The 27,243-nt window shown below is 43.2% G+C and overlaps 1 protein-coding gene across 1 annotated transcript; it reads left to right on the forward strand.

Moving 5' to 3' along the window:
* Positions 1-14,132: 14,132 nt before the first annotated feature.
* On the forward strand, positions 14,133-26,723 carry Syx17 (syntaxin 17). The gene is made up of 6 exons (XM_065425859.2): positions 14,133-14,533; positions 17,707-17,902; positions 17,981-18,177; positions 21,689-21,739; positions 23,030-23,246; positions 26,541-26,723. The coding sequence occupies exons 1-6, from the start codon at positions 14,369-14,371 to the stop codon at positions 26,687-26,689; spliced, it is 975 nt and encodes a 324-aa protein (XP_065281931.1). The 5' UTR covers positions 14,133-14,368; the 3' UTR covers positions 26,690-26,723.
* Positions 26,724-27,243: the final 520 nt, after the last annotated feature.

Genomic DNA, 27,243 nt, shown 5'->3' on the forward strand with positions numbered 1-27,243 from the left:
GGTCTCGTCCTCCCCATTTTTGTGTTTTCTCTCGAGCCTTGTCTGTCTGTTCTTTCCAGTATTCCTTTGTGTCCTTGTAGTGTTGTAGTGGTACGCCTAAGTATTTACTTGGAGTAGTCGTCCACTGAATGTTGGCGTACGTGACTGGCACACTTTCCCATTCACCATGCCAGAAACCCTGACATTTATTCCAGTTTATTCTGCTCCCTGTGTATTGACAGAAGGCTGTGGCATCTTTTATCGCATTTGTTACACTTTCTCTATCGGTACAGAAAACAGCTATGTCGTCGGCGTAAGATAATATTTTGACTTCACAAGCCATAATACGAAAGCCTCTTATTTCCTCATTTTGAATAATCTTTAAACAAAATGGCTCTAAATAAATGCTAAAAAGTAGTGACGACAGAGGACACCCTTGTTTCACTGAAGAGACGACATGGATGCTTTTGCTGACTTGTTTGTTAATTATAAATGAGGCAGAGCATCCAGTGTACGACATTTTGACACCTTCCAGTATTATTTTCCCTACATTTACATATTCCATAATGGCAAACAATATTTCGTGCGTAACAAGGTCAAAAGCTTTTTCCAGATCTATCTGGAGCATTGCCACGTGGTTGGAAAAAACATCACAACACTCCAAAATATTTCTTGCTATATGAATGTTCGTCGTTATGCTCCTACCTTTAATTCCGCACGTCTGGTGTGGTCCGACTATATCTTTAATAAAACCTTGTAATCTTCTTGCCAAGACCTTCATGAATATCTTGTAATCTACGTTAGAGAGAGTAATTGGCCGGTAAGAACCTACCAATAATTGCTTAAGTCAGTCGTCCGTTTTAGGGATGAGAATGATATGTGATTGACGGAAGGAAAGGGGAAGCTCTTCTACGTCATATGCCTCTTGTATTACCGCATGCAATGCCTTAGCTATAGGAGTTTTAAAATTCCTTATAAAACGCTAAACCCAGTCCATCGGGACCGGGCGACTTTCCGGGGTTCAAATCATCGATTGATTTTTCAATTTCCTTTAATGTAATTGAGGCTTCTAGGACTGATTTTGCATTTTCATCTAGTTGCGGCATAAGTGGAAGAAAAGCGTTTACAAATCCCTTGTTTACTTCTTTCCTTTCACCAAACAATTTCCGAAAGTGCTCTATGAAAGCGTCTTCTATATCACTTTTCTTATCTGTGACCACACCTCGGTACCTTATTTCTTTGATTTCTTTTTTGGTCGCGTATCTTTTTTCGTCACTAAGGGCGCGTTTGGTGGGCGTTTCGCCAATCCACAAATGCTCTGCACGAGCCCGTATCACTGCTACTCTATAATTTTCGACATCGATAAGCTCAAGTTGTCGCTTGACGTCTCGAATTGCTTTACTGCGCAGGCCGGGGGTAACACTGGCCAAGATACCACGGCGGCTCCGTGGATATGGTTGACAAAAGTTGTGCCTATAGTGCGTGCGTCATTGCACACGTCACGTCGCTGCCTGAGTCACTGCCTCCCACGTGTCACTTGTTTTTCGGATTTCATCAGTGCTGTGTCTACTGCGATACACTCTCGACGCCAAATCATGAGTGCATAAAATGAGATGTGCCTAGTGTGTGATTGATTGCACACATCACGTCGCTGCCTCCCGCGCGTCACTTGCTCTTCGGATCTCGTCGGTGCTGTGTCTACTGCGATGTATCTCCGAAGCGTCTACCTCAGCGACAGCTGTGAAACGTGGTCGCCCACGGGAACACGCCTCAGAAGACAATGCAAAGGAACACAGAAGACGACAACCAGTGGCGTAGCTAGGTCGTCTGGCACCCGGGGCCCATAGGTCTTCTGTCACCCCCCCCCCCCCCGCTGTAGTCGAGGAAAGCGAGGATATCAAGTTCCGGGTGTCTTCAGACGTATATGACACCCCCCACTGGCCCCTTGCACCCGGAGCCCACGGACCCCCGGCCCCCCCTGTTACTACGCCACTGACGACAACACATTCAGGACAGGCCTACCATTAGGCATAAAATAAAGTTCATCGTTCTGCAGCAGAACGGTCCGAATTTTTCCAGCCTGTGGCCAAGGTATACGCAAACACACACACACACTCACCGATTCAGCGGAAGGAACTTTAATGCATGTCGAAAACGTCAATCGAAAACGTTTCTCCTAAGCGATTATAACGATTTAGCATTCCCGCACTTAAGCAGTCTTAAGTCATCATCATCATCATTCATTATTCCCTTAAGGGTCCCTTCAGGGCCATTACATAAGGGGGGAGGGGGGGGGGAGACAGCGATGGGAAAGTGCCATAGATCAGCTAAAAAAAATAGTGTGTCTGCTGAATTTTTTCATGCTTATTTAAGGTACCCTCAAAGTTGCAGAAATTGAAATACCACTTTCAAATTGCCTCTGCTGTTATATATAGCGTGTTGAATTCTCAACGAATGTTTTGCTCTTGTGCCGTGTGCGTCAGTCAGCATATCATTACTCGTAAGGTTCTCCCCACGTGTATCCCTCAATAGATAGATTGATTGCGCAGAAGCATCCAAAGAAAGTGCATCTTGAAATAAACCACCCAGTATACGCTAAACGCCATTACCTACGGCACTTCCGATGAAGCGCTCGTTGGCACCTATTTCGTAGCTTGACATAGTTCCACAGCTGCCTTCCTCTCCATCGCGTCTGTACGGTATGTTGTTTCTGAATTTTCGACTTCGCGCCTTTTTCACTTCCACTGTCCAAGAATTATTTTTCTCCACAGCAAGCATCTCTCTCTCTCTCTCTCTCTCTCTCTGTGACGGTAACGTTCCTCTTCTCTCATACTCCTCAGTCATTTTTCGAAGCAGATCTTTCTGGGAGCACCCCACGCATCCAAGAACGACCAGCCCGTCTCCCTCTAATATACCTCGTTTGTAGTTTTTCCCCGCACTCCTACATAAAGCTAGCCTTCCAATCATCTCTTTGATTAATCTCTAGTCCCGATTGCCCTTCGGATTTTAAGCCGATGTTCCGGACATAAGTCCGAAAACCACGTCAATCCCTTTGCACTCGCTTCACGACTGCCTCATACTTATGCCCCCTTATATAGCGGTCTGCTTCATTACGCCTGCGCTTTTCTGGCCTTTCGCTTTGATTACTTGAACAAGTTTTTTCGTGCAATTTAATTATTCCTCGTTTATTCATACTCCAAGATATTTTTACTCTTCAATGCCCAACATTTAGTTTATCCGTATCGGGACCTCCTGGTGACTGGTATCATTAACAACCCCGAAACCTTGCTTTTCTTCGGCTGAATTTGAAATCCAGCGCCGCCCTCCCCTCTGCAAACATTTGCCAGAAGCTCGCTATCTCTCTGACTGTCCGATAACAGAACAACGTCATCTGTGCACATTAAACACAAAAGAGTTCACCGCCCCACCGTCTTCTTATTACGAGAGATTGCGACCTCCTTTCCAGAGCTATAACCGTAGAAACATTAGCGAAAGCTTTTCCGGATGTCTATACTGTCTCGCCGCTAGTTAATTTTTCCCATGCTATCGAGATTTTATTTTCGGGGTGCATTTTCGTTAGCGAAAGCTTTCCTGGATGTCTATACTGTCTCGCCGCTAGTTAATTTTTCCCATGCTATCGAGATTTTATTTCCGGGGTGGATTTTCGTTAGCGAAAGCTTTTCTGGATGTCTATACTGTCTCGCCGCTAGTTAATTTTTTCCCATGCTATCGAGATTTTATTTTCGGGGTGCATTTTCATTAGCGAAAGCTTTTCTGGATGTCTATACTGTCTCGCCGCTAGTTAATTTTTCCCATGCTATCGAGATTTTATTTTCGGGGTGCATTTTCCTTTACTAACGTTATGTTGTCTTGTACGCAGACTGCCATCTGTGAGAAACTGCCACAAAATTTCCGCGTTCGCATACGTTTCCGCTATGCTTGGCTAATATAACTATACGAAAGCCCATGAATAATTGTCTGTTCCCTGATCCGGTGATTTCGGTAGACTTCATTATTATAATTAGGCGATAATCAATGTGCATATCTGTGGGGCTGCGCGAAGCAGAAGTTATCTGCTTCACAGGTTGACGTCTGGGAACCCGGTCAACCTCCGAAACAAAAATGCAGTTGTTAAAGAGAGCGAGGAGCGAAGGATGTTCAGTCCAACGCTGAACAAATAACAAATATAGTCACAAGAGTTGAGAAAGAACTTGGCAAATGGCCAAGCAAAGAGAGGGAATATAGTGAGCTTAAATGTGTAATGACGACAGAAATGAGGAAAGAGATGCAACACGTCTCTTGGAACGGAAAAAGAAAACCAGAAAACTGGTGGAACAGGGAGACACGGGAAGTGATCGATGAACGACAGAAAGCATTAAAAGAGTATAGGCAGCCAAAATAAAACGCAACTGGCGCGGGATGAAGTAGACAGAAAATGGCAAATATACCGGGAGAAAAGAACTAAGGCTGAAATACTGGTTCAAGCAAAGATTAAAGGTGAAAGTGAACGTTGGTTGTCAGAAACACGTGGGAAAAAGAAGGCCGCCCCTAGAATATTTCGGATCCACATTAAATCAATAGGCAGGAAGTCTGGAACAATACAGCAACACATCCTAGACGAAGATGGAAACAAACCGTATAGGGACGTGGCATTAAATTACATCCGAAAAATAAGAGCCGAATCATTGCAAGACAATGGCGAGGTGGTTTGTGGGAAAAAAAGGGACATGGACGAGAACCAGATGGAAAAAGAGCTGGTGCTGAGAAATTTCAACTTGAAGACAGCCGAAGAGAAAATTCCTAAGAGCACAGCCACAGGGCTAGACGAGGTTCCCGTTAGGCTGATTATTGAACTAGGACCAAAATGTAAGAAAGCTCTGTTGAAAGCAGTAGAAGAGAGTCTAAAAGTAGACGAATACCAGACAGTTGGCAACAAAGTAGAATGAATTTAATTTATAAAGGTAAGGGGGAGAAAGATAGAATTCACCCCTATATACCGTTAACCATTACATTGGTAATATACAGGTTATCTATGCAGGCAAATAATTTAAGACTGCAAGCACGGTCAGAACATAATGGCATATTGAGAAAACTTCAGAATGGCTTCAGAATCGGTAGACGTCTGGATGATAATTTATTTGTTCTTATTCAGTGTATTGAAATAAGCGGAAAGGAAAGGAAACCGTTAGATGTGGCTTTTTTATACGTTACCGGAGCGTATGACAACGTAGACCACAACATTTTGTGGAATATTCTGGAAGGGCAAGACTTAGGCGACGATTGTCTACAGCTTTTGCGAGAGATTTACCTAGCGAATACCGTTTGCGTTGAACGGGAACGGATGAGGGGCGAGGAGAAAATTGATATCACCAAGGGACTGAGACAGGGGTGCCCTTTATCCCCGCTTCTGTTTGTTATGTACACGGTAAGGATGGAAAGGGTGCTATAGAAGGAATCAATATCGGATTTAACCTCTCCTGCAAACAGGCGGGCACAATAGTGGAGCAGCAGCTTCCAGGTTTGTTTATGCGGACGACATTGTGTTGCTAGCTATCAAGCAAAGCGATATGCAATGCTTGGCTAGTATCTGTGGACAGGATTGTGATAATTTAGGATTAAAATTTAGCGGTAAAAAAGCAGTTTTTATTGTATTCAATGAAAAAAAAATGAACAGACAGTGTCAATACAGGGTCATGGAAGACCTCGGGCAAAAGAATATAAATACCTTCGTGTATGGGTAAACGAAGCGAATAGATATATGGAAACACAGGAGAAAACAATAATAGCAAAGGGGAGGAGAAATGCCGCCATTATGAAACACAGAGCGTTTTGGGGATACAACAGGTACGAGGTGCTCCGGGGTATGTGGAAAGGTGTGATGATTCCAGGACTTACATTTGGAAATGCGGTTGCTTACTTGAAGTCAGGGTTGCAATCAGGACTCGAGGACAACCAAAGGTCAGTGGGACGCCTCGCATTGGCGCTCACGGGAAGACTGCAACTGAAGCTGTGAAGGATGATATGGGCTGAACAAGGTTTGAAGTGTGGGAAGCTCACAGTAAAATTGATTTTGAAGAACGACTGAGGAATATGAAAGAAAGTAAATGGGTTGCGAGAGTGTTCAGGTATTTGTACAGGAAAAACACTGACTCAAGGTGGAGCAAAAGAATTAGGAAGCTTACCAGCAAGTATGCGACCGGTATAGTAAGCAACACAGCAACAAAGAATGTCAAACGCAAAGTCACAGAGGCTGAGATATTCTCATGGGTGGCGGCAATGGAAAGGAAACCTGCCATGAGTAACTACTTAACAGGAAAAAACGAAATGAGGAAAGAAACAAGTTATGAAAACTCAAAGGGAAGCTCCTTACTTTTCGAAGCGAGATCAGGATGCTTTAGAACGCGTAGTTATAAAGCCAGGTACGCCAAGGAAGAAGCATGTGTTTGCTGCAGTAAAGCTGAGAATACGATGGTACATGTTTTATTAGATTGTGAAGAAACCCAGCCGTCGCTTTAGTCTCCTTTGGCGTCCTTGAAGCCTTTGTGTTCAGGGATGGCAGGGAGAAAGTAAACATTTCAGCAATAGATATTATCAAGAGGCAATTGTAGGTTTGGTGGCAGATAAGTAGGGCGACCACAAACAACGGCGGCATCCAAAACGTTCTCACAAGTGGTTTAAAAATTTTGATGCTGGGAATTGTTTGCATATATTATTATTATTATTATTATTATTATTATTATTATTATTATTATTATTATTATTATTATTATTATTATTATTATTATTATTATTATTATTATTATTATAGGTAAGTGTGTATTACATAATTTGAACAGGAAAAGGCTATATACGAGAGACGACCCAAAAGTGACGAGAATTTTTTTTCTTCAATTCGCATATTTCCTAGAATATATCAAAATATTAATCACATTTAAGGTGCACTCTCTCGGGCGCAATGAATTTGTCTAACCGCTCTTCTTTAAAACTCTTGAGCAACCCTTGCAAACTAATGGCTGTCGGTGCTTCCTTCGTTTTCTTCTTTATCACATATTGAAAACGCTTTCTTAGTCTCGGAGATACGAAGTGCCAGGGGCAAGATACAGTAAGTGGATATGGAGGATCCAGATGACTTTGGCGTTGTGATGATATTTCTGTCACCCACCGCGGTGGCTTAGTTGCTATAGCGTTGCGCTGCTAAGCCCGAGGTCGCGAGATCGAATCCCGAAGGCGGCCACGTTTAGATAGGGGCGAAAACGCTCATGTATATAGTTGGGTTTAGAGAACCTCCGCTGGTCAAAATTGATCCGGAGTCGCCCCACTACGGCGTGCCTCGTAAACAGATGGTGGTTTTGGAATGCAAAACACCAGAATTCAATTTGAATTTTTGTCGGGACGTGCGGTGCGGGCGGAGGCGCTGTCGAGATGCACACAACCCACTCGCCCCTGTTCCACAGCTCGATTGGGACGTTTTTTTTTTTTTTTTTCGAACTGCATCCCGAAAGTGCTCGGGTATTCCACCGTGAAAAGTGCTGGACGACTGTCTGACATTTTGGTAGAAATTTAACGCTCTTTGATGTATCAGAAAGTTTCCCCAAGAGAGACTAGAATCCGATTCACACTCGTTGCCAGTCGACCTCCGTCGCCGCAAAACGGACGCAGAGGGCGACACAGGCTCAAGGGGGAAACAACGCCGTGAGCGCGCGACACTTTGCACGAGGACGGTGCTCGGCCAACGGATGGAGACGATACGACAGTGTATTACAAGAGCGCCTAATTGACGGCACGGGTCAGTGTAGTATTGTATAGCTATACTCTTCCGCATGGTCCTGTACTCGAGCACGTGTTGTTACTGTTGGGTCCCCGCCCCCCTCGTATGCGCACAAAAGAAATTGATACATTTAAATCCTGGTGTTTCTTACTCGACACGACCACAATCTGATCGTGATGCACGACGTATATTCGGGGACTACGGGTTAATTTTGACTACCTGATGTTTTTTTAACGTGAACTTTAACTACACGAGCGTTTTCTTTTTTTTTTTCATTTCGCCCCCATCAAAATGCGGCCGCGCTGCGGCCGGGGTCGAACTTCTGACCGCGAGCTCAGCATGTGGTGCAACCTCATGGCCAGTTCGTATACCACGGCCGGAGTGGTATAGGCACGTCGTACAAGTTTTTTTTCTTTTTTTCTAAACGTTAACAGAATCTTTTACAAGTTTCCTATGGCACATAGCAGGCATATGTACTCATTAATCTGGATTACTTTGAGAGGCGGACATTATATGCAGAAGAAATCAAAATACATAGCTTAATAAATTTTTAAAAATTCACTATTACCATATAAACTCATTACTTTAGCGCACATATGGCAATTTACGAATTGAAGCCAGTGATATGACAATGCACATCCTATTGGAATTAATTTTAAAACTAGCGTCAGTTTTGAGGTAAGCGCCTTCAAACTTGCGGTAAGAAATGTGCCGTTGTTTCACTTACGTTTTAAACAAAATGACTTTTTTTATGCATTGAAGCTCAAAAAACTGGCTGTGGCTTAGCTAAGGTTAAGCCCAGGATGCGAAGCATACTAGCCTTTATTTTAACGCGACAGCGTTAAGGAGCTCGTGTCGCAGAAAAGCCAGTGTCGTCGGCGTCGGCTCAGGCGTGCGGCGCTTGCTCAGGCGCACATTTCGTTGTCGCGCCGAACGCTGCGTTGCTCGACGCTCACCGCGTCCGATGCGGGGCGCGTAGTCGCTGCGCCGTAGCAAAGCCACCTAGAAACAGTCTCTGTAGCACGCCGCAACCTTCGCTTCTCATTCCAACGAGCAGCTCTGTCTCCAGGAGGCATCTCACCTCGTGAGTGTCTAGCAGAGGCAAGCGCAGCTGATTATATACCGCCGCGACGCCGCGAGCGACGGCGCGAGTTGGAACCCCGTTTCTCCTCTGTCGTGACGTCACAGTGTCACGTGGTATTGAAGGCGACACCGCCGCGCCCAACGTTACTAGACTGGCCGCGCCTGAGGAGCTAGGTTGAGCTCTAGTAATATGCTTCGCATAAAAAATGACTGGAACACCACTGCGTTAATTCGCTCACTTTGGGAACACACGTGTATATAAGCACTGGTGTCATTCTCAGGATTTTTTTCCAGTGGATATGACTTGCGAACTCACCGGCTTCAAGTCGTAAATTGAAATATGGACCGTAAGGTAATTAGTTTAAAAGTTAATTACAGAAATTGTGGCTATGAGTCGATGATGCTTCTCGATTTTTCGCCCAAATAATGTCCGTCTCTTAAAGGGCCCTTCACAAGGTCTGGCCATTTTCAGCTGACAAGCGCAGAGCATACAATGCCCGCTAACGATGGTGTTTGCAAAGAATTACATCGCTACGCACCGCTGAAAGGTCTGAAATTTCAATCCGAACGCCGTTTTCCCTTTCCCTCGCGACGACCACGCTCCAAGACGGACGGCGACGTACCCCTGCGCCTACGTGCTCGTGTCCGCAGTGTGACGTCGCTGGTGGTGGCAGGTCACTTCCAGAATTATTCAAGGCAACATCTGTTATTTGTGTGATCTGTTGCTTGAATTGACGAATTGAAGTTTAGAGAAATAATAAAACACGCAAACGGAATGTCTGCGTGTTTTTTGTTTCACTTCGCACCACAGCAAGAGAAATGTACTTCCGTTTCGTCTGCTTGTTTCCACGTCGTGCAGACGCGCGCGCAGACAACAAAACAATGGCATTTTCTACCATGTTCCAGCGCGGGATCATGCTCTGTGAACCGCCTCAGTATTCGTGTAGCACATACCTATACCGCTAGTCAGGCGTCCTCGTGCACAGCGCGCAATATTGAGCGCTGCGCGAAATGAGACATTCGCAACACCTCGCGCGCGATGCCGTCAGCGGAAGTGCGCGGCGCCGCAAAAAAAGCGAGGAGAAAAAAAATGAAGGCGGGGCCCGTGACGTATGCGTCACGCGATCCTCGAGGTGCAGTAGGGGAGAACGCAGGGAGGGAATTTAGCTAGCGGAGGCTAGACTGGGCGAGTGAAGAGAATGTCTCGCTACGCAGTGGCGCTGAACTCCTGAAATCATGGGTTCGCGCACTGAAATATTTCTATTTCGGCTATTAATGAGCCGATTTGAAAAATTCTTGCCGCAGAACGTTCCCTATAGGACACGTAACAACTTCCAGCGTATAACCAAAATTTGCTATGGGGCCTGGTGAGGAGACATTAACGTCTCCCTTTTTCTGGATTAGTATGATGTTTGCATTCTTCCAGTTTTCTGGGACCCCTGAAGTCGATAGACACTTCATATTGAGAGCTGCCAGTTTTTCAACCAATATGTCTCCTCTATCTTTGGTTAAATCGACTGTTATTCCATCTTCTCCTGCCATTTTTCTCTGTTTCATGTCTTGCAAGGCCCTTCTGACCTCAGCAAGAATGTGTCTGCTTTTACCCTTATTGCATTTAGGTTGGCCATTTTCTTCTTGACCGATTTCACACTTTCTCTCTTCAAATTGAGGTGAATCCTAGCCCTAACTAACCTATGATCACTAACTACCTAACATTTCTACATTCTGCACTATGTTGGGATCACCAAGAAGTATGAAATGAATTTGATTTCTTGTTTCAGCATTAGGGCTTTTCTATGTCTACTTTCTGTTGCTTCGTTTCCTAAAGAAGGTTTTCGTTATTCGCAGCTTATTCCTTTCTGCGAACTCTACTAGCATTTCTCCTCTAGTGTTCCTAGAATCGACGCCGTAGTTGCCAATTGCTTGTTCACCAATCTGCTTTTTCCGCACTTTTGCATTGAAGTCGCCCATTACTGCAGTATACTGAGTTAGCGCTTTTCTCATCGGTAATTCAACATTTTCATAAAACTGATCTACGTCATCATCATCCTGACTGGATGTTGGAGCGTAGGCTTGTACTAGCTTTAATCTATACCTATATATTAAGTTTGATTACAATTGCTGCTACCCTCTCTTTAATGCTGTAGAATTCGTCAATGTTACCACGCTATGTCCTTAAGGATTAGGAATCCTGCCCCGTGTTGCTTCTTATCTGGGATGCCTCTATAGCAGAGGACATGGCCATTAGTCAGCACTGTATAAGCCTCACCAGTTCTTCTAATCGCAGTAAGGCCTCAAAGGCCTTAGTTCCTCAAAGAGTCCTGCTAAGCTAGCTTCACTCGACAGAGTTCGGATGTTAAAGGTTGCCAGGGTCAGTTTCCATTGGCGGCCTCTCTGGGTCAAGAGATTCTTAGCACGCTCTGCTGCGTTACAGGTCTGACAGCCGCCTTGGTCAGGTGCTCCGCAGCTGCTAGGGGCTGAGGGCCATGGGTTAATTGTAGGATTCATGAGGGTGGTAGTCGCCGAATACTGTACCAGGGGGGCCAATTCCTGTACTGGGGAGGGAGTGTCTTTGTTGAAGCTTAGCTGGCCTTCCTAATTTCGTTGTACCTGGATTAGTATAGCCCCGCTCGCTCTCGGCATCTTTTGCCGGTGTCAGGCGCCACTGACACAAAATTCGGCCAACTTCGGCCAAATTTGGTCAGAATCGGCCAAATGTAAATTCTATCAAGAAAGGGCGGACCTGGATCACATAATCTGATCCTAGTAGATCAGGTCGTAGTGGATGGCTCCGGATAACTTAACTTAGGTCACCTGGTGATGTTTAACGTGCACTTGGTACAGAACACGGGACTCTCGCATTTCGCCTCTATCCCGGCTACTGCCGGACGCGTCGTTGGAATCGAAGGGATGAGCAGCGGCTACTCGCACGTTTTGTCTGCGGGATTATCATAGCAGAGAAAGGCCGCAAAGGACCATAGGCCCCTGATAAGGATTAACATTTTTACTGCTTAACATCAACATTTTCATGCGTCCGATTAAGTAAATGGTTATCACATGCGTCATTCACATGAATTGGTATTTTATGCTGCGTCACGTGTTCACCTGTATGCACTGTATATATTATTGCTTTTTGCGTCTTTTTCCCGAAATATCCCTTGAAGCATTCTACTCCTTGATCTGTTCATTTTTCCTGTATTGTACTTACTAGTATTAGTGCCTTACGTTAAATTTTACTCGTGTTCTTTCCTTGAAGTGTACCTTTGTGGCATTTTATTACTTGTTTTTCCTTTTTCATGTTTTGATCTTTCTAGTAATGTTGACGAGCCCTGCATTGGGACGTATCTTTTCTACCAGACTTCAGAAGGCTGCTTACTCATTTTTTGTTGCCTTTGATTTTGAGACCCCCCCCCCCTTACACGATGCCCCCATAGGGCTTGTAAGGAACTTTAAATAAACAAATAAATAAATAAATATGCACTGCACATTGCCTTACATCTCTTGCGACAAATAATTCCGCGGTTTTTGATTATGGAGTGCGGAAGGAGTTGCAGTCCTTGGGCACCTTTATTACACCCATGTGTACAGCTCTTTTGTTCTCTCTGTCTCTAATATAGAGTTCTAAAATAGTGTTCCAGTTACAGGGACACTGCTTCCCAGCGACAACTTACAACGCAAAAGAATACAGACGCGCGCAGTACGCAGATATAAAATTAGAACGTCAACAACAGCGTTACTGATGATAGGGGGGGGGGGATAATTGTTTTGGAACCTCTGTCCAGTTTTCCATCAAGTTCGTTCTTGCTATTAAAGTCCAACCTCGTGCACTGCAAGAAATAAAACAAATTAAAAAAAACGATTTCATGCACTGCGAAAACTACCGACACGTATTCGCATTATCAATACCGTCTATGTGTTAAGACGTTGCTCATGGCCGCCGGAACCCATTCATCAGCTGCACACATCTGTAAAAGGCGCAAAGCAGAAGCGGCCCATATGCTAGGCATTGCTTAGCCAAGGCAGTTGGAATCTTTCACGAGCCGGCCGAACCAAAGCATTCTGCAGATACTAAATGAACCTACGAAACCACGTTCACATACTTTCACGTGGTAAAAACTTGTTGAAACTGGTAATTACGTGCGTTTGAGCACACCAGGAGCATGCGTCGTGCTTAAGCTACGTGCGGACGCTTTATGCCTTAAATAATGGTCCTTTTCTCTATTTCTTTGCGCAATTCCAACATGGAATTTTTATGGTTAGTTACTGACTGACGAAGCAAAAATCTAGCCTCAAAAGCTTTTGCGCAGGGCTCGAACGAAGTTTTTCGCGGATTTCCTCCACTAGCGCGTTAGCCGTCGTCTGCTACGGCAGATCCGACATAGGCGGCGCCCCCATCGAAGCCATGCCGAGCGGGAGGGTGGAACAGAGGAGGAGGGAAGTGGTTGGTGCAGTGTACTCATTTCTTTCTCTATGGTGTACTAGCGTTACTTTTAAGAGGAAGATTTAGCTCGGGTGCTCTTATCTAAATACACGTAAACGCACGATTCGTTTTTCTTGGCAACACCTGCACCAAACTTGACGAGGTTAGTTGCATTTAAAAGGAAAAAATGAAAATCTGGTGACTGTTGGTTTCGAATTTTTAATTTAGGTCGTCAATTCTTTATTAAAAATTGGCAAAAATTGAAAATTTTCAAGAAGCGAAACTATAAAGTTTACAACTCTGTAACTCAGCAACGAAAAATGATAATACGATTCTGTGAATTGCATGTAATAGTGTATCTAAAGCGTACAAAATTTATATGTTACAAACGAATCTCAAAAAAATTTGTAATATGCAAATACAGCTTTTGCAGATTCCTTGTACACAACGTAACCAAATCACGTAAGATATAAAATGGCATATTTAATTTGTTCGCTTTCAATGATCTAATGGATGCCGTTTACAGAACCGCGATATCCATTCTTGATGCAGAGCTATGAATTTGTAAACTTCGTGCTTCTATATTTTTCAAACTTTCGAATTTTCGAAAATCTTTTTTAACAAAATTCAGGACCTAAATCTAAATTCCGCTTCCAACAGCCACTAGAATTTAACTTTCTCTCTCAAATGCAATAAATTTCATTAAAATTTGTCCAGGGGTTATCTCAGAAAAACGTTTTTGCGTTTTACGTGTATTTGAATAGGCCGCGTCGGAGTTGGGCCCGAGCTAAAGCTTCCTCTTAAATTGAGGGTTTTATTATTAGTAGCATGGTGGCGCCATCTCACGAAGCTTACAGGAAGTGCGGCGGAATGTTCTCCAATAAGCACGTCCGGCTGCTTTCCTGTCCCTGACAGGCTTTCCTGTCCTTGCGCTGTGTATTTTCGGGTAATCGCGTTCGCACCTTCTTTGGCCCGGTCAACATGATTCGACGCAGTTTTCTCATGCTTCTGCAGATAAGGAAATAATTACTCTGGACATTCGTTGAATTTGTATTCACAGTGTGACTACTGTCAGACTCGCTGTTCTAGACAGCAACATACTTTACTCGGGCATTGCAATGGTAGATTCAAATTCACGGGATGGCTCATGTGACGGAAGTACGACGGGACCTTGCGTCAAGTTCCCACTACGGAGAGTAAAGCTTGCAGTTCACCGAATCACTAAAGTAGCGATTCCGTACCACCTCGACATTCTTTCGAAGCAGCGAAGTGTCATCGAAAAGGTTAGTTAATGTGCACTAAAATATAATGCTCTTATTTTGAGCTGTGATTGGTGATTGAACCAGTTTGCAGGTTAACGTAAATTATGAGAGCTATGAAATGATTGCAGAAACACGCAAGGTTGAGTAATAATGTTATTGGTGTCCTTCTTTCACGTTTGTTTTAAGTGCAGTAAAAGTACTGTCTTTAGTACTTCCAATATGTAGGAAGCAGCTTGCGACTAAACCATCTTGTAACCTTATAAATGCAGTAAAGTATGCATAGTGTAATATTCTGGATTTCTAGTTAATATGGCATGGTTACAAATTGCGCATTTGCAATGTGGCTGTCATGACTTGCACATTTTCATCTCTCTCTCTCTCTCTTTTTTTTTTTTAAGGGAGCATTCCGGTCGAAAATTAATACGTTTGCGAAAGCTTGTCACAGTTTCCACTGGCAATATACGGTCATTCTGCTGTTACATGTAGCTACTTATTTACGTCTCAACCGAGCTGTGAACTGGAAGAGTGATAAGTAGCACAGCAATCGAGTAATTTGGCATAAAAAATTGCACAACTTCTTTGCACCCTCCAAACGTAGGCGTACCCAGCCAGATGTGGAAAAATTCACGTACTTCAGTTTTCTAGCACAATTTCAAATAACTAATCCGGAGCCCTCCATTGCGGTGCATCTCGTAGCTTACTTTGGGACGTTAAACCCCAACCAAGCTGCTTTGCATGTTTTGAGCAGACTCTGCAGTTTGCGCAAGTGTATTTGCAGTGTCCTGACTAAACAATTATTATTATTGTTGTAGTTGTTGTTGTTATTATAAAACTGAACACAAATTTCTTGCAGGAAGAGTCTAATTCTAATACTCAGGATCTATAACGTAGTTAAAAGCTCAGATTATGGCTAGTTACCTGCATCTTGCTGTAATTTAGAAGTAAAATAAACTTTTCCACAAAAGTTGTTGCCAAAGATTAGTATATGGAAAAAATGTGCTGTAACAAATGAACACATTCTATCTACTTACCTTCACACTCCAATAATTAAATATTGTCTAAGTGCCACCTGGTGTCAGCAGCCCTTCACTTGCGCTATTGGATACATAATGTGCAGTTCTACAAAGCAAATCTGACCACACACTCTGATAAACAATGATTGGCCAGAGATGCCATCACTTATTTCTTTTTTTTTTTCTGAGGATGTTCTTTTCTTTTGCTCAGGAAACTGATTATTTGTACCTATAAATGTCGGTTCATCAATAAAACTCGGTTTTTAGTTCAGCACTTGTGGCCTCTGTTTTTCACATTCTTGTGTCCTCGTCTTGCCTGCACTGCTGCCTTAATGTCCAACGAACTAGCCCATCAACTCGTGCACTGTGGTACAAGCAGTTAGAGAAATTATTTCAGGATATTAGCTAATGAATAAAATGTAACAAGAAAAGCCAATACCTTGCTGCTTGCTTTGAAATATAAGTATAGGAACCTGCATGCAGTGTATGGCAGTTTTAGAGTAAACAAAGCTCTATTTTAGCCTCAAGCTTTATAGCAATAACTGTACTAAATAAAAAAATGTTTGTGGGTTCAATTCTTTGCCATTTCAGCCATATTGGCACAATTGAAAAACTCTCGTGTACAAAAGCTTCATGCGCAATAAAGAACTCTGTCCATAATTAGTGCCCCCTCTTACGTGTTACAAAGCACCATCTTGAACATACTGTACCAAATTAGGCAAAATAGTTGTTTGGGATGTTGGATTTCGTTTATGCATTGGGGTAATGCATATGTTCATTTTTCTCTATCACAGAAAAATTTTATTCTCAGGAAATATAACTTTAGGATCATTCATTTACCTATCACCCCTGTTCATGATGTATTCCCTATGTCTGGTAAAGCCTTCAATACTGTCTCTGAAAAAAAAATGTCAGATTTTGCTAAAAAAGTTGTCAATGTAATTCTGGAGCTCCTCCATTCTTGAAGGCTGTTCCTAAGAGTACGTTTGACAGAGAGCAAGACAGGTGGTTGTCCAGAGAAGAAACATTTGTTTAATAGGCTGGATGGGGGGAAAAGAACTCAGTTCAACACATCTATGGCTAATATGCCCATTTTTGCACTGCGAATATGTGCATCATGTTGAATAATGAGACCACCGTGCCAGTTTGGGCACTTCTATTCAACGGCTTCCTCTGTTTGCTGAATTACTCACAATACAGTGCAGCATTGATTGTCCATTGCTCAACCATTCTTCAGTGTATCAGAGGACCCCCCCCCCCCCTCCCCATTGCAGCGGACACTACCACTACTAGTCTAAAAAAATTAATGTTTTAACCCTTTAGGTGCCATGCCTGAGTCAACTCCTCTGAACGCCTGTGCGCATCCTTAGCTGTGCTTGAGTAAACCTGTCACAATCTCTGCTCATTCTCTGCCTTTCCCAAGATTATTTCCAAACATGAAACCACTTTGTATTTGTGGTACCTTTTACACAAGTTGGTTAAACTAAAGTTGCATGGGTTCTGACATGGTATACCAGTGTAAAATGCCCATGTGGTTTTTGAATGATGTAGAAATATCCAACAGCATCTCATTGAGTCTGGTTTGGTGGACTCAGATATCGACATGAGGTGTGTTCATGCGATATTGTTAGTGACAGAGTGGTGAAATCATTAGTTAGCACAATTCTTAATTTTTGTTTAATTACTCAGAGCATAACTCTTCATTTTTGTTTAATTACCCAGATCGAGAAATATTGTTAAATGTTCAGCAAGATACTGAACAATACCATTTGGATCTAAAGCCTGCTAATTTGTTCCCTAGAAATTGAATATGATGCATTTTAGAAAAACCTCCGGCACACAGTGGGCAGAAATGACCGAAACACCCAGCACTCAAAGGACAGCACAGCACAAATTTTTGTACCGACGCAATAATTTTGCATATAGGTATCCTTTCCCACAAAAGCTTTTGAATTGCACAAGTCGCCAAAACGCTTAATTTCTTTGCAGCCTAATCAAGCAACCAGAAATAGAGATGTGCATTATATAAATAACTGTGCCAGCTGTGTGTTGCCTGCCAAATTCTGGGTGCTAAGCTCAACCTGCAGGGAAATTTAGATTTTCGCATGTTGTGTGTTCTGAAAACATTTTTGGACAGCTGTAGACTAACTTAGTAAATGTTTATATTTATTTTCCTTTCAGTGCCAGAAACTGAAACAGTGGGAGAAACTACATGATGCACAAGTCAAAGCATGTCTTACTGTTCAGCAGCTTAAGGCTGTGCTGTATGAGCTGGAAACACTAAGTAACCAGGTAGACCCAAATGACCTGCTGCAGTTTGAGCGCTTGGTGCGACCAGCTTCAGAGGCAACACTTGAGCAGGTGCGCTCATTTACAGGTAAATTCATGGTTGTAGGGTGGTTTTTATTTTGACGTATTCTTTAAAATGCTTTTCACTTGCTTTCTATCATTCCAGAAGTATGCCTGCCTGCTGGGCCGGTGGTTGACTTCTTTGCAAGGCCTGAAACGTCCTCGCTTGAAGTCGTACCTGCCACTATTCCCGAAGTTGACGTGCCCTCACCAGACAATGTTTCAATGGGACAGCAGAAAATTTACATTGAACATATTCCTGACAACACAGCTGCTTCTAAGTCGTGGAATTCGCTAAAGAGGGTAATGTCACACCACATTTAAAAACTAATTTGGTTGAGTGAGAGATTTGAACATGGCAGTGTTAAAAAAAGTTTCACCATACAGCTCTTGAGTTTTGAAAGCTTTAAGGCATAGTGAAAATGTGCGGGAAAGCAAGCCAGCATTGTTCTTTTTAGGTAAAGACCAGCATTTTCAATTTGTAATTTTTGAAATCTAGGCATTTCTTTTTCAGTGTGTATCCTTAAACAGCTTTCAAGTCTTCCTTTTTTTTTTAACTACAGGAAATTTGTAAGTTTTTCAGCAATTTCTGAGGCACTTCTACCTAGGGGACAGGATGTGACCCTTGTTTGCATTCTTTGTGCGCTTCCTATAATGTTGAACTATACAAAGACATTGGGGTTATGCAGTACCTTTATGAGGCATGTGCAACATTATTTGCACATGCCAAGCAATTTTGTTAACGTTCTTAAGTGCAGCAACATGATGATTACAGTAAGGAAATGTGCAACTTTTGCAATCTCACACTGTGGTTTCTCATGCAAGTAATGTCAACTAGAAGTAATCCAGCTGACAAAGCAAAACTACACTATGACAGGCAAGTTGTAGAAATTGTTTGAAATAAAAATTTAAAGTAGTAGTAAGAAAGCAGGTGGTAAAATGAGCATAAGAGATGTGGAGCTATGGTCTTACCAGGATGTGTTTTTTAAATCTTCTCTACTACCTAATGGTCACATTTGATGAAGTTCATTTTCGGGGGGGGGGGGGGGGGGGGAGTAATTCACCATCATCATCATAAACTTATTCAATGTCCGCTGCAGGACGAAGGCCTCTCTCTGCAATCTCCTATTACCCCTGTCCTGCGCCAACCGATTCCAACTAGTGCCCGCGAATTTCCTAATCTCATAGCCCCACCTAGTCCTCTACCGTCTTCGACTTCACTTCGCTTCTCTTGGCACTCATTCTGTAACCCTAATGGTCCACCGGTTAGCTAACCTGCACATTGCGTGACCTGCCCAGCTCGATTTTTTTCTCTTAATGTCAATTATAATATTGACTATACCCGTTTGCTCTCTGATCCACACTGCTCTCTTTCTGTCTCATAATGTTATGCCTAGCATTCTTCGTTCCATCGCTCTTTGCGCGGTCCTTCACTTGTTCTCAACCTTCTTTGTCAGTCTCCCAGTTTCTGCCCCATATGTCACCACCGGTAAAATGCACTGATTGTATACACCTTCCTTTTCAATGATAATGCTAAGCTTCCAGTTAGGTTTGACAATGTCTGCCATATGTGCTGCAACCCATTTTTATTCTTTTGTGAATTTCCTTCTCATGATCAGGGTTCCCTGTGAGAAATTGACTTAGGTAAAAGTACTTCTTCACAGACACTAGAGGCTGACTGGCGATCCTGAATTCTTGTTCCCTTGCCCGGCTGTTCATGATTATCTTTGTCTCGTGCATATTAATCTTCAACCCCACCCTTAAACTCTCTCTGTTAAGGTCCTCAATCATTTGTTGTAACTCGTCTCCAGTGTTGCTGAACAGGACAATGTCATCTGCAAACCGAAGGTTGCTGAGATATTCACCATCGATCCTTACTTCTAAGCCTTCCCAGTTTATTAGCTTGAATACTTCTTCCAAGCACGCACTGAATAGCATTGGAGAGATTTTATCTCTTTGTCTGACCCCATGCTTTATAGATATCTTCCTACATTTATTGTGTAGGATTAAGGTAGCTGTGGAATCTCTGTAGATATTTTCGAAGATATTTACGTAAGCGGCCTGTACTCTTTGATTACGTAATGCCTCTATGACTGCTGGTATCTCTGCTGAGTCAAATGCCTTTTTTTCTATGAAAGCCATATACAGAGGCTGATTGTACTCTGTGGATTTGTCGATTACCTGATTAATGACATGGATGTGCTCTATTGTAGAGTATCCCTTCCTGATGCCAGCCTGTTCCCTTGGTTGACTAAAGTCCAGTGTTGCCCTTATTATATTGCAAATTATCTTGATCGATATTTTATATAATACCGGGAGTAAGCTGATGGGCCTATCATTTTTCAATTCTTTAACATCTTCCTTTTTCTGGGTTAGTATTATGTTTGCATTCTTCCAGTTTTCTGGGACCCCTGAAGTCGATAAACACTTATAGAGAGCCACCAGTTCTTCAAGCAATATGTCTCCTCCATCTTTGGTTAAATCAACTGTTATTCCATCTTCTCCTGCCGTTTTTCCCCGTTTCATGTCTTGCAAGGCCCGTCTGACCTCATCGCTAGTTATAGGAGGAGGCTCTGCAGCCTGTTCATTACTACATCTAGTGGAGGTATCATGGCTCCTCTGGGTACTGCGCAGGTCAGTATAGAATTCTTCCGCTGATATTACTATACCTTCGAGATTGCTGGTGATTTTACCCTGCTTCTCTTTCAGTGCATACACCTTGGTTTGTCCTATGCCAAGTTTCCTTCTTACTGATTGCATGCTGCGTCCATTTTTTATGGCTTCCTCAGTCTTTCTGACATTATAATTTCGAATATCACTAATTTTAACCTTTTTGATCAGTTTTGACAGTTCTGCGAATTCTGTCTTATCTCTTGAGATGGACACTTTCATTCTTTGTCATTTCTTTTTTACATCCTTTGTTACTTGAGAGAGCTTGCCTACTGGTTGCCTTGGTACCCTACCTCCCACTTCAGTTGCTGCCTCTGAAGCCAGCCTAGTTACGGTTTCATTCATTACCTCTATGTCATCTTCATCTCTCTGTTCTAAGGTTTCATATTTGCTTGCAAGTACCTGCCTGAATTTGTCTGCTTTTACCTGTACTGCATCTAGGTTGGCCTGCTTCTTCTTGACCAATATTACTTTTTCTTTCTTCAAATTGAGGTGAATCCTAGCCCTCACTAACCTGTGATCACTGCACCTTACCCTACTTAACACTTCTACATCCAGCACTATGCTGGGATCGGCAGAAAGTATGAAACCAGTTTCATTTGTTTCACTATTAGGGCTTTTCCAGTTCCACTTCCTATTGCTACGCTTCCTGAAGAAGGTGTTCATTATTCACAGCTTATTCCTTTCTGTGAATTCAACCAGCATCTCTCCTCTAGCGTTCCTAAAATCGACACCATAGTTGCCAATTGCTTGTTCACCAGCCTGCTTTTTCCCCACTTTTGCATTGAAGTCGCCCATTACTACAATATACTATGTTTGCATTTTTATCATCGCTAATTCAACATCTTCATAAAACTGATCTACTTCATCATCATCATGACCAGATGTTGGAGCATAAGCTTGTACTATCTTTAATCCATACCTCTTATTAGGTTTGATTATGAATACTGCTACCCTCTCATTAATGCTGTAGAATTCGTCAATGTTGCCTGCTATGTCCTTATGGATTAAGAATTGTACCCCGTATTGCTTCTTATCTGGGAGATCTCTGTAGCACAGGACATGACCATTAGTCAGCACTGTATAAGCCTCACCTAAAGATGGTGGTAATTATACCACCATATTTTTATCGTTGTCATTGCAGGACCTACATGATCTTCATGACTTGGTGAGCAGTTTCAGCAACCTCGTTTATGTAAGTATACATTACTTTTGCTCTGAAATACTGAATTACATGGCCGATTACTTCAGTGCAATTTTAACAAGGAGAGGAGCAGTGCCGCACATCCTTTGTTGCATCCTCAGGAACCACTGCCACTAACAGATGCATAAAAATATGGCACTGTATAAAAAGTCCAGCTGTCCTGTGCTCAGAATCAGGCATAAGAATGAATTAACTGAATCGCCCTCTGCACTCAGTATACCTCCTCCTTTTGCACATGCATATCATTCATGCATTCACATTCACTAAACCTTCTTTCTATGTATGCCTTGCTTGCTCTTCTGCTGCCTTGTTTTTCTCCTTATTTGGCTGCACCACTTCTTTAGCTTTGCACACATATGCAGGAGGCCTTCTATGTTTTGAATCAACCATTGGAAGTGCCTTTATAAGTTGAGGGCTGTTATTTGAGAGTGTTGATAGTGAGGTGTCATACGTTCAACACTTCTCGTGCTGACACAACAGCTCTGGTTTGGCCTGTGTGTGAAGGTGGTCAGGAGTGTTCACAAAGGCTGCAAGAAGATTCCACTGAAACTGGAAACGCCTCTGTCAAGAAGTTATCACGCTGGATGCCACAGCCTCTTAGCATGAAACTCTGCTTTGCCGGAATTTGGATTGTGGTTGTGCAAGGTTGGAACAAATCTACCACAGCTCTCTCCTTTCTCTCTTTTTTTTACTTTCCATATATAGTGAGGTGCTTCGTGTCGGGTCCTCTTGCCTTTTCTTCGAATTTTGCCTTCACTGTGTATTCTTATTGACTATCATTGTATTCGTGACAATTATTGCTATATTGTAGAATCCTATAACAGTCATAATTTTTTATCCCATCCTGATCCTTGAATTTTTTTTTTTTGCCTTTAAGACATCTACAGCATGTTTAGTGCAAATTTTAGGAGCCAATTTTTTTATTTCATTGGTGGCACCATATTATGGCACCTAAACTGATAAGCACACTACATTTTCAATTTTTTGGAAGAGGTATGCCCATTGAGACAGCATGCCTTCCGACTTCCTATTACCAGTTTGGCACCCGTTGTGGCGGATCTCATGGAGAAGACAACAGCTTAATATTTGAAGTGGACACTTTCCATTTTAACAACTTTCACTTCGTTATGTAGTTTGGCCCTGTCCCTCTTGGCTTATGTGTTTCTTTTAAAATATATAAAAAAGTAAGTGTGATCATTGCTTCAGCTGCCATGCCTTTCTTGGTTTGGGGCCACGTGAGCAGCTATCCATTCATCAGTGAATTGTGTTTGTATTGTGCAGGCCCAGCGAGAGAAAGTCGAGACCATAGAGGACAATGTAACGCATGCTGATGAGCAAGTGGCACGTGGCGTAACGCATCTGTCACATGCAGCTAAGCTGCGCAGGGCTCTGCTGCCAGTAACAGGAGCCTTAGTGGGCCTGACCTTGGGGGGTCCCGTAGGCCTGGTGTTAGGCACCAAAATGGCCCTGGGATGTGCACTTGGTGCTGGATTGCTAGGTAACCATCTTACTGTCGCTTTCACCTTGTAATTGGCCTGCTTTATTACAGAGAAAAAGCTGCAAGTTTATCCAGTGTGGCCCGTTTCCACTGCATTGTTGGTGTGCTAAAGCTCTGCATTAAAGAACTGTGATGAGCAGTGAGGGCATTGACTTTCCTGGTCTTAGTAGCTGCTGTACAGGGGCTGTAGCGGAGTTTAGTTGTGGCGTGGTGACTCTCTCTGGCGATGGTGCAGAAGAAAGTGTTCCTCCTGTGAACCTGTCCATACTGCTTATGTGGACACAAAGGAGATATGTTCTCTCTACTTATCTTTGCCTGTTATGTCACAAGTCTACTGCTGTTCATCATGAGCACGTCATGGGCTGATTACCTGATACTGGCGCAGAAGTTCTGCCATTGTAGCTTTCCCTTTAGCACCACAGAATGTTTCCATCTATAGCACAGCTGAGGCAACAAAAGTGCTACTTGCTTTGCCACGAACCCAGAAGATTCGTGGCAATTTGAGTTTAAGCTTACTGCTACTAGATTAGCACTAAATGGGGTAGTTGTGTATCAGTGATAACAGCTGATAGGTAGTCAAAACCACACATGCCATGATGTGCATTTACCATGTCTAGTAAGCTGGATATCTATGTGTGATGCATTTGCCCTGCAGTGGACTTAAACCAGCTCTCCTAACTCAATGTGGCCACCAATTAAATAACAGCTTTACACAAGCAGTGACCACTGTATGCTGATGGACATTGTTCATGCTAGTCATGAGCATTTTCTTCATCTTGCACAAATAATTATTCAGTTAAGTTTAATTGGTTATACATTGTTTTGCCATAACTATTTAATTTTATTTGACTAAATTTTATCTAACTGACCAAATCGATAAGGCGTCAATGCAAAAGTTGTGGAGCATGTCGAGAGATGGCCGATAACAGCATTTAAAGCCACCTTGGCAATCCATCTAAAAAAAATTCACGAAGTTTTAAAAATACCATGTGACAACAGATCCACGCACCAGGGATAGCTGCAGTCTCAAACATAAACATCATCATCTAGTGCACTGTGTGTCTTACACAGTTTATTTAGACATGTTCCTGAAGCAGTTAATTCCACAACAGCAAGGTATCTTAAAAAGTCATGGTGATCTGAAAACAATGTGTTGCTTGTCAGTCTTTGCTGTTCCAAGTTTGCTTGTGTTTGTGTGGTGCATCTGAAGGTAAATCATTGTTAATAAAGTGCATACATGTTCCACAAAAGGCATTTGTTCAACACAAGCTTTTAAAAAAATGCATGCTATTCTCGTGCATTCACAATTACCATAGTGGCATACATTTTGATATGTCTCAAAGTAGTAATTAGACTATACTGTAACTTTCTAACCCAATACTCAGACAAACGATTGCAGCCTATCATCCAAAGAGTTCATAACTGCTTGCAGACTGGTAAAAAGCTGATGCTGCTCATTTGTGCGTAGTAGTGAATTCTAGCCACTTTCGCCCAGAAAACAAGCTGAAATGCCAGGCTAGAGCGCCTGGATGCACTGTCCAAAGGTAGCGTATTGAGACACCCTGTGCTAAATGCAGCTGTCATGCCGTTTGTTTCCGGCTCACTGTGGGGCAAGTGTCTTTATCAAGCCACTATCACCATCTCTTTATGACACAGAGAGCATACAGTTACCAACTCACTAAAGCAAGCATGGAAAAAGGTAGTGTATAAAACCATTGATAGGCAGCACATGATTGCATAGTTCATTGCTTTTTAGGCCTGTGGTGTCACTTATCAGCTGTAAGGATGTTGCCACCACACTATGCCTTTGGCATATTCGTCACACTATCTATAGCAATGGCATAACATAGTCTCTGCCCATATCTGTTCTTGCCATGTACCTCCACTTTTACTAGCGTGAGCCAGTTTGCTCTTTGTTGGTCAAGCTGGAAAACCTTGGAAGCATCTGGAGTAATGTTCACTGCATGGTCATTGCTGCACGGTGGTGCAACCAAGATTGTTATCAGCAGCCCTGTAATGTGAGCCTGTAGTCTGTAGTACAGTTAAACCTATATATAACGAACTTACATATGACATTCTTGATACAACGAAGTATGTAACTTCTCATAACCTCTAGTTCGTAGAACACCATGTATTTAGAACATCAATTTCACGAAGTGTGTTTGTATGCGATTTCAATATAACATCTCACTGCCGCCGCAAAGGAATGCCGAGACAATGAATGGAAACTTCCGCGGACGCAGATGGTCAAACGATTGAATTATAAACGGCCGCTTGCAAACGGCACCTCCCAAATCGCGCGCCGCGCGACAAGAGCGACCGCCGGAGTGGAGCCGCATCATGTTCCGTGTAAAGTCGAAGTGCGATAAGATCCTTTCACGCACCACGCACTGTATGCTTTAGGTGCGAGTGAAGTGTCCGTAGGCAAGACAAGACAATGGTGACTTCACGAGTGACGCCTTCCCGTGCAAGCAAAGGAAAAGGGGCGGGGGGGGGGGGGGCTCGCTCGCGGTAACGCGATCAAACGCGCGCGAGGGGCGGGGTGAGGGTTAAGCTGGCGCGCTTCTCGGCCGTGGCTGCGCATACGCAGCCATGCAACCTGCTTTAGTGGTAATCTGCCGCGTGCGCAAAGAGTGGGCGTGCCGAGACGGCGTGGCTCCATGTAAGCTGTCTTGCCGCGCGTTCAGGTCGTGTAATCTTGAGTTTCCGTGACCCGTTGGAGCGAGACGCAGACGAAGCATTCCCTGCCCGCTGCCGACGCTCTTCCTGATAGCGTCGTCCCAGTGCGAGCGACGCTATCAGCCGCAGAGGCGGAGTGCACGAGAAAGCGTGGCTGGCTTCGCTCAATTCGTACCGCCGCTGTGAATATATCGTCGACGTACGTGTCATGAAACGGTATCATTCGTCGCCGACTCCCAAATTTATCAAAATGAATATTTTTCCCCTTCAAACTTGCTTTTTTCAATTGCCCGATAATTCGGAACATTCTGCAGCCCCTTTCCGTGCAAGAAAAATCGACCGGCGACTGTACTTATTTGCGTTAAAGGTCGAGTTTTAGTACAACGAGATGTCGATGTAACGAAACAAATTGCCAATTTTACCACTTCGTTATATCGAGGTTTAATTGTATTTAACCTGCATTTCTCTTTGGAAGCATTGCCCCAATTCCAATGCGCATGTCATACTCTGCTTGAAAACATGCGACTGCAAAATGTAAATTTTATTGACATTAATAATGTTCTCCTAATGGAAGTATCAGCTTTCAGCACTTCAAGCATCTTGTTGCTTTTGCAGGTTACACTGGCGGCAAAGCTCTTCAGCGCAGGGCACGTCAAGAGAAAATGCCAATAGTGAAAGACATGGAGCTGCAAGAAATATCCAAACGGCATTCGCGAGACACTGAAGCCACCTTGACCTCATTTGCCAAGCCTGTTATTTTGTAACAGGGAACCTACAAATAAAATTGTTTCGCCATTATGTAGTGCAATAATGTCACCTCAAATATGTCCATTCAGGACGAGCACAGCCACAGCCACGTGCACTCTGCATGCAGAAGGTCATCAGAACGGAGAACATTCCATTCCTACTTAAACTATAATTGTTTCCTACTGGGCGCATTGCATTTTCGAAGCGAAGCTTTCTGGGTGAACCTACCCGGACTTGACAGTCGTATGCGAGAGGAATAGCTCGCACATGGGGCAGCATTCGTATGACGAATCACCTTATATGTAGCCCCATCCGTACTACTACCACAGATGTGCCCGTTGCCAGCTCTGTTCTCTACAGAATTGTACACTGAAACAGCGAAGTGTACCTAAATACCTCAGTGCAACAAATGTACACCTTCAAACACAGGATTCCTTTATAAAGCAACGCTTTCTATGCCCTTTTTTCCGGGGCTTGGCACATTTGCTCAGTCAGCTTCCTGCTGAGTAAAGTTGGCCAGTGCTGGAGGTGTTACTTACAGTTACTTGTAGACTGCAAGCATCATAGGGCA

The sequence above is a fragment of the Dermacentor albipictus genome, chromosome 1 (genome assembly GCF_038994185.2).
Source record: "Dermacentor albipictus isolate Rhodes 1998 colony chromosome 1, USDA_Dalb.pri_finalv2, whole genome shotgun sequence".
In the NCBI taxonomy this organism is placed as follows: domain Eukaryota; kingdom Metazoa; phylum Arthropoda; class Arachnida; order Ixodida; family Ixodidae; genus Dermacentor; species Dermacentor albipictus.

Bases quoted from the DNA above. Each gene is read 5' to 3' on its own strand.
- Syx17 (XM_065425859.2), top strand. From the start codon at position 14,369: ATGGTAGATTCAAATTCACGGGATGGCTCATGTGACGGAAGTACGACG. The intron at 17,903-17,980 runs GTAAATTCATGG...CTATCATTCCAG, and splicing joins GCAGGTGCGCTCATTTACAG to AAGTATGCCTGCCTGCTGGG. The intron at 21,740-23,029 runs GTAAGTATACAT...TGTATTGTGCAG, and splicing joins GTTTCAGCAACCTCGTTTAT to GCCCAGCGAGAGAAAGTCGA.